This window comes from Rhinoraja longicauda, chromosome 4, assembly GCF_053455715.1.
Source record: "Rhinoraja longicauda isolate Sanriku21f chromosome 4, sRhiLon1.1, whole genome shotgun sequence".
Taxonomy (NCBI): domain Eukaryota; kingdom Metazoa; phylum Chordata; class Chondrichthyes; order Rajiformes; family Arhynchobatidae; genus Rhinoraja; species Rhinoraja longicauda.
In genome coordinates, this window is record NC_135956.1 from 25,005,349 (window position 1) to 25,019,175 (window position 13,827).

The 13,827-nt window shown below is 43.0% G+C and overlaps 1 protein-coding gene across 1 annotated transcript in view; it reads right to left on the reverse strand.

The window, feature by feature from the left end:
• The window catches only part of LOC144593002 (peroxidasin homolog), a 291,006-nt gene that overhangs the window by 54,608 nt on the left and 222,571 nt on the right, over positions 1–13,827 (reverse strand). Inside the window, exons 16-17 of the mRNA XM_078398417.1 lie at positions 11,459–11,616; positions 2,578–4,081 (exon numbers count right to left, since the gene is read on the reverse strand). Coding sequence (XP_078254543.1) covers positions 2,578–4,081; positions 11,459–11,616 — 1,662 coding nt within the window. The remainder of the gene's footprint in view (positions 1–2,577; positions 4,082–11,458; positions 11,617–13,827) is intronic.

Below are 13,827 nucleotides of genomic sequence, written 5' to 3' on the forward strand. Positions count from 1 at the left end.
CTTGGTTCAGTTTCCTTTAGCAGGAAGTGTAACATTGTCCACATGAGTTTAAAGCAGCAGTTACATATTGGAACACACAAGGTTTAAAGTTGCAACAAATAAGATTTTTATCAGCAATAGACCGAGTGGACCCGTAGGGCCCAAACCTCTCCTGCATTGATGCAGCACCCTCTCATCCCCCACTCCTCCCCCCTTCCCCACTCACCTACTCAATCCCCTCTCATCCCCCATATCCGCCCTCCTCCCCCTCAGCCACTCCATCACCCCTCAACACTCTCCTGCATTGGTCTAGCACCCTCCCCTCCCCCGTTTCCCTCCCCCCCACTCACCCCATCCCCCCTCAACCTCCCTTATCCCTTCCCCGCCACTCACCCACTCTATCCCCCCTGAAACCCCCTTATCCCCCCCTCCCCCCTGTCACCAACTCCATAACACACTCCAAACCCCCTCCCCTCAACCCCCTTCCTCCCCTCATCCACTCCATCCCCCCACAACCCCCTTTATCCCCCCCCATCCCCTCCTTCCCTGCCATTTGCACCTCGCAAAGTCGAAATATCGTAAGTCAAAGCATCGTAAGTCAGGGAGCATCTGTATTAGATCAACGGGCCCCAACGGCGCACGTGTGGACCTTCTCCCATTGTGACGTCGAAAACACAGCTCGGCGGCGACAGCTATCTTGTTTGACCTTCTGCCGCCACGCTGCACCATGGGAGGAAGGTCAGGTGCAGGGCACACTGGGACGGGTGCCGGTACCCCCGGTGGGGGGGGGGGGGGGGAGCACATTTATTAAAGTTTATTCAGCAGCAGCTGGACTGCTCAGGAGCCCCCTCTCCCTTATTGGCCGTCACTCTGGCAGATCCCGCCCTCAGCGGCCATCATGGGCCCCCCGGCTCCCTCATTGGCCGCCACTCCCATCACTCGGGCGGGTCCCATTGTGACATCGAACGCTGAAGATGGCCAGGGTAAGTTGAAAAGTTAATTTTTTAACTTTAAAATGTCAATAACTTTAAAAATATAAGACTAATTTGAATGAAACGTGGGTAATACAGACTCCAGGACAATGGTGAGTAAGGTGGGCCTAAAATTGTTGCATTATTGTGTACCGTTTTGGCTGTGGGATCAACAGGGAACAAACATATGGGCCAAACAAGAGGGGGCGGGGGGAACAAACAAACGGGGGAACGAACAAGATGACAGTTTTAGTAACAAATAGATGATTCTTGCACGATTGAGACTTTGGGTCAGATTATTATTGTTAGAGTTGGACCAAGCTCCCGATAATTCTTTGTTTCTTTTTCACTTGAATTTCTCTTCTACCTCAAGCCACGAGGATGAATGAGGGGCACAAAGGTCTGTAACACTTGTGTTTCTAAATCGAGAATGAACGTATAATGTTTGAACTCCTACTATTAATTTGTTTTCTTTTAAACTTCAGACTTGGATATCGAGAAATGTTTTTATAACTCACAGAGAGTTTTGACTATTTGAGGGTCACTTGGAGACGTTTGCAGCTTGCATGGTGAAATTTGTGCATTTATGAAATTAATGCAAGCTGATTACCCAATTACCATTCTGGGAGACAACCCAGCCATGTGTGAGCTCCGCAGTCTGGCCTGGTGTAGAACAACAACTTTCATTTATGCAGTACCCACCACCAAATTATATAACAAAAGTACTTCATGGGAATGTTAGCAGTCAAAACTTCATACTGAGCTTGCTTTTTTTTGCTTAAGGTTCTGCAAAGTCACCGAAGCACATCTGGATTCAGGAATCAATACTGATTTTTACATCAAATCTGTTATACAGTGAATAATTTGTGATCGGGTGTTGAATTTCTAGCCCAAAATCTCACTGGTAATAATTTCCAAAGCGTTAGCAGAGCCTTGCAATAGGTAGAATTGACTCAGTCAGAGTTAACTAAACTGAATTTCTGAAGCTGAATGACTTATTGCCAAATAACCTGCACATTGTTAGTGATCAAAGAGCTGGATGCCTGGATGTGTAACATCAACAACTTTCAACAAACTCAAGAACACCAGAGACAAAGCAACCCCATTGATTGGCACCCCATCGACCGCGCTGAACATTCATTCCCTCACAGAAGATACACACAAAAAGCTGGAGTAACTCAGCGGGTCAGGCAACTTGAGCCTGAAGAAGGGTCTCGATCTGAAACACCAGTCTGATGGAGGGTCTCAAACTGAAACATCACCTATTCTTTTTATCTTGAGATGCTGCCTGACCTGCTGTTACTCCTGCTTTTGGTGTCTATCTTCAGTTTAAACCAGCTTCTGCAGGTCCTTCCTGTACATTCATTGCCTCATGACTGTCAGCTGCAATGTGTGACATCTACAAAATGCATTGCAGCTACTCACACAGGTACGTGATTAATCCACAGTACCTGGTTAACCCACTGACTCTACTACCAAGATGGATAAGGGTAGCATGAGCATGGGAGCACCGCCACTTGTAGCCTGCAACGTCAACTGGGTTATTTTGAAGTATTTGATCATGTACATGTAAGATGGAGCCTCCCCTTCACACACTGGGGCATTTTCAAAATCAGTTCACACTCACCTTTTAAGTTTGTCTCTGACTCTTGGGTTCTTGATCTCATTCTGTAAGTCCTCAAAGTTGCCTATAGTGCTCATGTTGCAAAAGACTCTGTAGTCAGTGTAGGAGGGGATGCCATGGTCACGGCCTCTCTGGATGTTCATTGCTGCCAGGTCCAAGGCTACGGCATGAGCCATTGAAAAGAGCCTCTCCGTCAGCTCCGTATTGAGGACCTCTGTGGGGACTCGCATTTTCCCCGCAGAGGCAAAGAGGCCCCGGAGAAGCGGATCAATGCCCCCTTCCTGGATAAGTCTGAAGGGAGAGAAGAAAGCCTTATGAAGAGGAAGGTGACCCTCGGGAATCGGCTGAAAGGAAGAGTTGAGGCGATGGAAAATGGGGTTGATCAACGTGTGACCAAACCGAAAGGCCGCTGTGGCAAAAGCGTTCAAGATCCCTCCATTTACGTTGGGATTATAGTTTGTGTACCGCCCTATTATTTTCATCCCCACTTCCCCCAGGATCCTGGGGAGCCAGTGTTTGTACGTGACGTGCTGCATCTGCCCACCGACTATTTTCCGTGCCTCGTGGTAGATGGTGTCGCCATCCCAGTGAGGATTCAGTCTCAGTAGTTCGGCCGTGATGCGGTTATGTTCCCGGTACCACACAGTATGCATGGCGGTCAGGGCAACGTGCTCGTTGGCCCGATGATCCCCCGCAAGGAAGCAGGGGATTGGGCTCTCATTCTCATCCCTCAAGCATTCTATGGTCTGGTCTGTGGCAAAAGGCAACATGCGTTTGCCTGACCCTCGCACAGAATCACCTTCTTTCAACAGACCGCGTTGGTTCGTCAGGTCTCTAAGTTCCGTGGATTCGCGGTCCGTGGTGCCATAGACGTTCGATGCATCGATGTAGGACGTGAGATGATTAATCTGCTCTCTGGCATACACGGACTTCATCAGCAAGGAAGTCATACCGCTACCGCAAACCGGGCTGGAGCGAACAAAAAACATGCATGGAGCTCTCCGTACCCGAGGATCATTGCTTGGAATCATAATGGGAAAGCACGGGGGGTCATTATTGCATATGGAACTGCAAGGCAGTCCATCCGAGAACCGTGACATACTGAGAGCGGGCACGGTCAGATCCAGATCATGGTCCAAGAACTGTCCCCACTGCATCAGCATATGTGTATATCGGTCATCTGGAGTTATTGTCTCTGTCCCAATCAGTGTTGTTGAAACAAGGCGAGAGAGAGGTAAGGGATAGCCATTGTACGAACGGATGGAATCAGTACCTCTCGGGAGGCTGAAACCATTTTCGTAAACCGGTTTAAGAATTCTCTGGAAGGCTGTGAGGGACGCCCCCCACATGGGATGCTGCAGATTGTTGCACGTGCCGTCGAGGGTTCGATACTTTTGGTGATAACATATATCCGAGCAGTTGGGGAATCGCCTGTGAGCTGTGCATCCAGAGAGGTTGGCTATGAGGTCCAGGTAACGTGGAGAAACTAGATTGTTGTAGCGGAAATCTGAAAGAACAAAAAGAATCACGACAGAGTTAGGCTGCTGAAGGACGGATATCAATTTATCTTAATGATGCTGACATTTCTTCGTAGTTGATTTCAGCTCCCCAACTGAGCAGAATGACATGCTCGGAAGAATGTGCAGAAGGGGATACAAAGATGTAGATGACAGTTAGAATCAAATGAAAATTAATGGATGTAGTGTACCTTGACTTTCAGAAAGCCTTCGGCAAGATCCCACATAGGAGATTAGTGGGCAAAATTAGAGCACATGGTATTGGGGGTAGGGTACTGACATGGATAGAAAATTGGTTGGCAGACAGAAAGCAAAGAGTGGGGATAAATGGGTCCCTTTCAGAATGGCAGGCAGTGACTAGTGGGGTACCGCAAGGCTCGATGCTGGGATCGCAGCTATTTACAATATACATTAATGACTTGGATGAAGGGATTAAAAGTACCATTAGCAAATTTGCAGATGATACAAAGCTGGGTGGCAGTGTGAACTGTGAGAAAGATGCTATGAGGTTGCAGGGTGACTTGGACAGGTTGTGTGAGAGGGCGGATGCATGGCAGATGCAGTTTAATGTGGATAAGTGTGAGGTTATCCACTTTGGTGGTAAGAAAAGGGAAGGCAGATTATTATCTGAATGGTGTCAAGTTAGGAAAAGGGGACGTACAACGAGATTTGGGTGTCCTAGTGCATCAGTCACTGAAAGGAAGCATGCACGTACAGCAGGCAGTGAAGAAAGCCAATGAAATGTTGGCCTTCATAACAAGAGGAGTTGAGTATAGGAGCAGAGGTCCTTCTGCAGTTGTACAGGGCCCTAGTGAGACCGCACCTGGAGTACTGTGTGCAGTTTTGATCAAATTTGAGGAAGGATATTCTTGCTAATGAGGGCGTGCAGTGTAGGTTTACTAGGTTAATTCCCGGAATGGCAGGACTGTCATATGTTGAAAGACTGGAGCGACTAGGCTTGTATACTCTAGAATTTAGAAGGATAAGAGGGGATCTTATCGAAATGTATAAGATTATTAAGGGGTTGTACACGTTAGAGGCAGGAAACATGTCCCCAATGTTGGGGGAGTCCAGAACAAGGGGCCACAGTTTAAGAATAAGGGGTAGGCCATTTAGAACGTAGATGAGGAAAACTTTTTCAGTCAGAGAGTTATAAATCTGTGGAATTCTCTGCCTCAGTGGAGGCCAATTCTCTGAATTCATTCAAGAGAGTGCTAGATAGAGCTCTTAAGGATAGCGGAGTCAGGGGGTATGGGGAGAAGGCAGGAAAGGGGTACTGATTGAGAATGATCAGCCATGATCACATTGAATGATGGTGCTGGCTCGAAGGGCCGAATGGCCTACTCCTGCACCTATTGTCTAATTGAATTCCAAATAATTAATCTCAATCTGTACAACCATTTACACATGTGTAGATAGACACAAAAATGCTGGAGTAACTCAGCAGGTCAGGCGGCATCTCTGCAGAAAACGAATAGGTGACGTTTTGGGTCAGGACCTGAAATGCCACCTATTCCTTTTCTCCAGAGTTGCTGACCCGCTGAGTTACTCCAGCATTTTGTGTCTATCTTCAGTATAAACGAGCATCTGCAGATCCTTCCTGCATGTGTGTAGAGATTGTTTCTCCCCCTCATCTCTCTGGTGTGTTGTGCATTGTGCTACCGGCCATTTTCAACCCCTATTAACATTTGTGAAACTGATAAAAATGTATTAAAGGCTGCACTATAATGAAAACCATAGAACAAATGCAGAAAATATTTATTTTCTGAGGAGGTGAGCAAAACTGCAGGGGAAGGGGATCGACCAAACCAATGCAACTCTGGATAACCCTCCTACAATGGCCTGTCCACATCAAAGAGGATCTGACATGGACAACACACATTGCCACACTGGTGGGTAAGGCAAGGCAGCGCCTTTAGCACCTCAGACAGCTGAGGAAATTCAAAGTGTCTCTGAGGATCCTTCATTGCTTCTACTCTGGGGCTGTAGAGAGCATCCTGTCCGGCAACATCACATTCTGGTTTGGGAACAGCTCTGCCCAGGACAGGAAGGCCCTGCAGAGAGTAGTACATTCGGCAGAACGCACCATGGGAACTACACTCGCCCCCCCTGCAGGACCTCTACATCAGGAGGTGCAGATCAAGAGCAAGCAAGATTATGGGGGATCCCTACCACCCCAGCAACGGACTGGTCCGGCTGATACAGTCAGGCAAACGCCTCCGCTGTCATGCTGTGAAAACGGAGAGGATGAAACAGAGTTTCTTCCCACAAGCCTTCAGGACTGTTAACTATTGTAACTCCAGCGATTACATTTTTTTTTTCTGTATTAATTTTAATTTATATGCTGTAATTGTAATTATTTTTTTTGGGCACAATCCGCAAGCATTGCCACTTTCATTTCACTGCACATCGTGTATGTGTATGTGACAAATAAACTTGACTTGACTTGACTTGACTTGACTTAACTTCTGATGACAGTGTGATATCAATAGGTGCACATTTGATCCTTGGTATAAGTGATGCATAAGTGACTTGCACACAAAAGTGCCGAAGCCAATTCCCTGTAATGCACAATTTCACCTACAAGTGATTACTGGTGGGATACATCCTGTAAAAATCCTTTTTACATGTGTGAAAAATGTGTGCAAATGGATCCAATTTCTCAGCCTTGGTTCCCAAAATTTTCAATTGAAGAAACTGATATATTCTGAAAGTTTTCTGGACTTTGCTCAACTTGAAATGATTCCATTTTTTTCCCCTTTGGAATTAAGCTGTTCATCTCGTTTTCCATCTAGAAACCAATCTGGTGACAATATGCTGCTGATGTCATCGTTCTTTAGCCCACACCATGGTTTGGATGGAGTAGAATGTTATCAGAAAACACCACAGGAAAGGAAAACAGCATAGTGGCTCAAGAGATTTATCAGCTAATGCTGGCAAATTCTGTCCTGGTACTAACAATTCCAGCCAAAGGATTACTCAATAAATATGCAATTTACTTGAAGCAATTGAAGTCATCTTTTTTTTTCTTGGGAAGTAAAAAAAAGGGAATATTCAAATTAAAATGAATAACTTCATATCTCATTGTTTCCTCACACTATGCCAATCTGCACACAATCTGAATCAGGGAACAATATTAAACTGTGAAGGAAGGAACTGCAGATGCTGGTTTAAACCGAAGATAGGCATGAAAAGCTGGATTAACTCAGCGGGTCAGACAGCCTCTCTGGAGAAAAGCAATAGGTGACGTTTCTGGTCGAGACCCTTCTGTTTTTTATTCTTTCCTTAAACTAATTTAACTTCTGGCATACATTACTGAGACTAGTTCATTGATGACAAGTCAATCCAACATTAATCTTATTCCAAAGATTCCCCCAACATCGTTATCAATGGATGGACAGAACACAATAGCATAATTATTTATATAACTGCTCAATTATTTTTCATCTGCAAATATTTATCTACTGAAGTTTCCCCAGATGTTTCTGATAATGAAATTTCACAAAAAAATGCAACAGAGAAAAGTTGCAAAATATAATTGCAAAGTTATGAAAGGCTAATCAGTATTTTGTTGAGTGGAAAATATCAGCATAAAGTAAAAACAGATTAAAGTTAGTTTACTGCAAACAGGTGAACGTAAAACCCAATATTCAAATTTATTATACATGCGACGTGAGGAATTTTGCTGTGAATTTGACGGAACTTTATAAAATTTGATACAAATTTATTTTCCGTTCGTGGCAAGCTAGGATAAGTACCTGGAATAACACAAAAACAAGATTAGTACTTTGATTAGGGTGTCATCATCAATGAATGTGAGTTACATTAGGCACATAATATGCTACATTTGTGAAGAACAATTTAGCATCATGATCAACAGAAAGGCACGATGCAATAAATCCTTTTGTTGTTTTACACATTATGAGCTTTCCCTCGCCAAGTCATGAAGCCATAATAAACATTGGCGAATTACAGAGAAGGTAAACCAATGCAGTAACTATTGTTTAACACAAAGTGCAATACAGTGTCCACTAGTTGCTGCTGTTAACTATTTCATTCCCATCATTGTTAGCAAAACTGGAAATCAAAAGTAAACGTTTCACTCACCAGAGTAATGCCAGGATGCTAGCATCAATAGTCAGCAGAGCCATTAGCCACGGCTCTGTGACATCTCATTGCTGGCTTTCATGAAATGTAATAAAGGTTTAAGCACCTGGAAAAGAAGAGCAAAGTGAATGGCTGAATATTTCAGCCGAGATATTACGCAATAAAAATTGCATAAGTTGAACTTAACTGTGGTGCAGGATGGGTGAAGTTAGAAAAACTTGGATCGATCTGGATTTTACATGCCTCCTCTTTAAACAAAGGAGTTGGGAAGTGATAAGTTGGAAAGAATAGTATTTCCTCTGTCCACCTGTCTTTCCATTGTGGGATAAGTTTGAGGGAAGTTGTGGAAGTATTTCAAGGTGACGGGTCATGCATATACGGAAGGAGCTGCCAGAGAATGTAGTTGAGGCAGGTTCAATGAAAGCATTTAAAAGGCATTTGGAAGGTAGATGAATAGAGAAGGGTTAGAGGGATATGGGCCAAATGGGATGAGCTTAGCTGGGCATCTTGCTCAGCATGGAATAGTTGGGACGAAGAATCTGCTTCTGGACCATATTACTCCATGACTTTCTCTATGGCTGAATTTGGCCTTAGTAGCCACATTGGCAATTAAATATGCTGAGAAGGTATCTGATTGCCTTTTCCACTTCAGACTTCTAGGATCCCACGGATCAGTTATCGTCTGTATAGGTGCCACAGGCAGAGAACAAGAATAAAGGCAGATAGCCGAAATAATCTTTCTGGGTTTGAAACTACTTATCAGGATAGGCATGGTTTTACATGAATGTGAATCGTCTTACAACGACAGGCTTCCTGGAGCATGGGATCGGGTTAGTGTTAGGTGGCAAATGTGGTTTACAGAAAATGTTTTAAAATGAAAGGTGAAAAAAAAAAGATAATTTTGACACTGATATGAATTGCAAGAAACTATGGGAAAGCAAAATAAATATCCACAAGGTAAAAATATTGGAATCCTGAGAACAGCACAGAAAATGCATCAAATATTTATTATGCTTGATTTCTCCAGATTTGTGCAAATACGTGGGTTCACTAAATATCAGGTGGTTAAATAAGCATAACAGGAAATCTGAAGGCATAATAGAAGTGCAAATCAATTTGAGTAGACCCTTGCAAGACTATGTATGCAAGAATAAATGTTGAGAGATCATCTGTTTTATGTATTGTGTGTCTGTAACAGATTACCCATTATGATTAGACAGGTGGTTTTCTTAGTAAATTCTTACTGGTCATTTCAAATTGAAATTAATCCCTCTACCCATTCCATTTTTGATTAAAACGTCTAAAAAAAAAGCAGAAAGATTCAGCCATATATTTCTTTTTCTTCTTTTCCAGTTGATACTTAGCTTTCGTCCTTGGAGCCAGCAATGATATACCATCAAGCTATTGCCTTATTAGATGTGACAGCAAATGAAAGGAGAATCCAGACAAAATCTTCACACTGAATTCACCTTTTAAGCAATGTGGTTAAATAAAATCAGTGATGTTAGTTTTTTTTAAATCACACAAACTACATATTGCAGAGCAAATAATTTGATTTCATTAATAACCATAAAACATATTCCCTTTCAGGTTTAATTTTAATATGTGTACCTATTAATACGATAAGCAATTGACCATGAACTCACCAGATACCTTCCACCTCCAATCTCTTCAACAGTGTAACCTAATACAAGAATACAGAAGGCTGTGGAGGCCAAGTCAATGTTAATTTTTAAGGCAGAGATGGATAGATTCTTGATTAGCACGGGTGTCAGGGGTTATGGGAAGAAGGCAGGAGAATGGGGTAGAGAGAGAAAGCTAGATCAGCCATTATTGAATGGTGGAGTAGACTTGATAAACTGCTGACTAAGCCAATAAATTGTAATTTAAATTATGTGAAAGCCAGCAAAAATCCTACGGGATTATTTATAAAAGTATACATCCAACTTGGAATACAGACAGAAACTGTAAAAGCACCTGGATGTAAACACCTAGGGTTTAAGTCTAGTAGAAAAGCGAAAAAAAAGTGTTCAGAAGAGCAAACTGCAGGTTTAACTCCACATTAGAATTTATATTTTTACAGAGGCAAAAGAAAACAAAACATGGACCATGAAGATAAATGTGGAATACAAATTCAAATTAAACACTGACAATAGTGAAAGAGGGCACTGATTCAAAATTTAAACAAAAGTAACACAAATTCAGGACCAATGTGAATGTGAGAAAGTTTTCATTGCAAAAGAAATCTTTGATAGCCAAGAAAACTAATTTGAGAGGCATAACATACCATTATCCATTTTTTTATCGGAAATAAAAGTCAAAATTATGCGTAAAAAGTGATAAATATAGGGACCAACTTTTAGTTCTTTTAAATATTTGCTGCAATTAGAAATAGATGTTAGGATGTGTTAAGTGATTTATAATTATCATTAAATATTCCAATGTATAGTTAATATTCATAGGATACAAGTTGTACTTCAGTAGGTAGACACAAAATGCTGGAGTAACGTAGTGGGACAGGCAACATCTCTGGAGAGAAGGAATGGGTGACGTTTCGGGTCGAGATCCTTCTTCAGACTGATGTCAGGGGAGTGGGGGGGACAAAGATAGAATGTAGTCGGAGACAGTAAGACTGGTGGGAGAACTGGGAAGGGGAGGGAATGGAGAGAGAGGGAAAGCAAGGGCTATTTGAAGTTAGAGAAGTCAATGTTCATACCGCTGGGGTGTAAGATACCCAAGCGAAATATGAGGTGTTGTTCCTCCAATTTATGCTAGGCCTCACTCTGACAGTGGAGGAGGCCCAGGACAGAAAGATCAGATTGGGAATGGACGGGGTTGGGAGGGGAGGAGTTGAAGTGCTGAGCAACCGTGAGATCAGGTAGATTAAGGCAGACTGAGCGGAGGTGTTCAGCGAAACGATCACCGAGCCTGCGCTTGGTTTCGTCGATGTAGAGAAGTTGACACCTGGAACAGCGGATACAGTCGATGAGGATGGAGGAGGTGCAAGTGAACCTCTGCCTCACCTAGAAAGACTGTTGGGGTCCTTAGATGGATTGTACTTCAGTAGATTCAGCAGAGAACATAATTGGCGCAAGTAGAACGAAAAACAAAGTCCAAAATGTTATCTTGATAATTGTAAATATTATCACTGATACAGGATAATATTGATAACACTGATAAGGTTTACCTTTTTTTGGGGTGTTTCAGCTATGTTTGGTAACCACTGGTTATTAGGTTTCTTTTTTAACTTGGGATCATACCTATGCCTTTGAAGTCCACAGCTAAGCCTTGCTTGACGTGGTTCTGAATCAGCTGCAAGGTCCGTTCAAAGATCTCTCCTGCTCTCGCTGTCTCCACAGTGAAGGGATCCCGTGGATAACGGAACAAAGCCAGCAAGTCATTCGGACTGAGAGGACGCCTGGAAATGTGGAAGGAAAGCCAGACTTTTAAAAAGTAATGTGTAGGAAAGAACTGCAGATGCTGGTTTAAATCGAAGGCTGACATAAAATGCTGAAGTAACTCAGCGGGACAGGCAGCATCCCTAGAGAGAAGGAATGGTCACCCATTTTCGGGAATGGGCGACACTTCAGACTGAAGAAGGGTCTCGACCCGAAACGCTGCCCATTTCTTCTCCCTTTAAAAAGTAATAGACTTTTAGAAATCCATTGATCTATAATTAAATGTAATGCCTTTGTTCCATTTTCTTCAAATCGCCTCAACCCACCAGCTATAGAATCATAGTCATACAGCATGGAAACAGGCTCTTTGGCCCAACTCATCCATATAGAACAAGATGCCCCATCTAAGCCAGTCCCATTTCCCATCCTTTTAAATCTTTCCTATCCATATACCTCTCCGAGTGCCTTTTAAATGCTGTTGTAGTTGTCTCACCTACCTCCTTTTGCAGCTTGTACCACATATCCACCGCTCTCTGAGTGAATACGTTGCCCCTCGGTTTTGTATTAAATCTTGCCCCTCTCATCTTAAGCATATGAGGACATAGAGGACTTGTTTATGATTCTCCTACCCTGTGTAAAACAATACTGTGTATTCACCCTACTTATTCCCATCATGATTAAATACACCTCTGTAAGATCACCCCTCTTCCTTCTGTGCTCCAAGGAATAAAGCCTAGCCTGTTCAACTTCTCTCTATAGCTCAGACATGTAAGAAGATTCACTTCATTATTCAGACAGTGACAATGGCATCGAATTACCCAGCTCTCAAATTGAAAAGATTGTGTACATTTCTAATTTTGCCTTGTTTGGTAACTAAGTGTGCAGGTACAGCAGGCAGTGAAGAAAGTTAGTGGCATGTGGGCCATCATAACGAGAGGATTTGAGTACGGAGCAAAGAAGTCCTTCTGCAATTGTATAGGGCCTTGGTGAGACCACATCTGGAGTATTGTGTGCAGTTTTGGCCTCCTAATTTGAGGAAGGACGCCCTTGCTATTGAGGCGGTGCAGCGTAGGTTCACAATTTCCTGTGTTTTACTTGTAAACCAATGGCACGGAAATTAAGGGGAAGTTCAATTCTGTCATTATTTAATTGAAAAGGATTGACTAAATTGATGGCAGCACAGTGCTGCAGCTGGAAGAGCTGCTGCCTCACAGCACCAGAGACCCAGGTCCGATCCTTACCTCAGGTGACGTTTATGTGGAGTGTGCCCGTTCTCTCTGTGACTGCCTTGGTTTCATCCGGGTGTGCAATTTCCTCACATATCCCAAAGACATGCGGATTTGTAGGTTAATTGGCCTCTGTAAATTGCCCCTAGTGTGTAGAGAGAGCTTGCAAAAGTGGGATCATATAGAGCTAGTGTGAAAAGTGTGATGGTCAGCGTGGACTCAGTAGGCCGAAGGGTCTGTATCCGTGCTGTATTCTTCAATTCAATTAAACTGAATGGCCTATTTCTACTCACATATTCTATCATAGCTATTTTAACTGATGCAAATATTGGCCAGTTTACTCAGTAAAATCTAAATCGATTAACCTCAGAAACTGACGGGAAAAATAATTTAAAGGAGAATTCAGTTCAGTTTCAGTTTAGTTCAGCTTAGTTTATTGTCACGTGTACGGTGAAAAGCTTTTGTTGAATGCAGATCGTTGCAGAAGTGCTTGAGTTCTAACGCTCATTGAGTGTCCAAAACTGGGGTAAGATACCAAGCACACTCTTCATTGAGAACTCTGCTTCTTCCATATCCTAGTAATGGTTGGGTGCTCTTGTTCATGTGAAAACAATTGAATGTAGAGGAATGATTGCCTCACCAAATTAGACTTTACAGCGTGTTAGAGCAATCCAAGTTAGTAATAGTGGGAGTGAGATTAAACAAAATAGTTGGGGATCACTGAATATAGAAAATGCTACTGTAACCTTTTCAGTTCGCCAACCTGAACCATCACAATAAGTACCTCTGCCACACTCTTCCCCCCACCCCCCCCCCCCCTCCTTCATCGTGTGCCTACAGTGAAACCACTTTGCCGACCACTACAATCAGTTGCACATTGAAATGCAGAGCAGGCACCTCCAGTAAAAAAGACAAATGACTCTCAAATGTGTGTAAAAAAAATCAGATGATATAACTTGGAACAAGCTGTGTGAAATAAAGTCTTGGTTTAGGGCTATGGCTTTT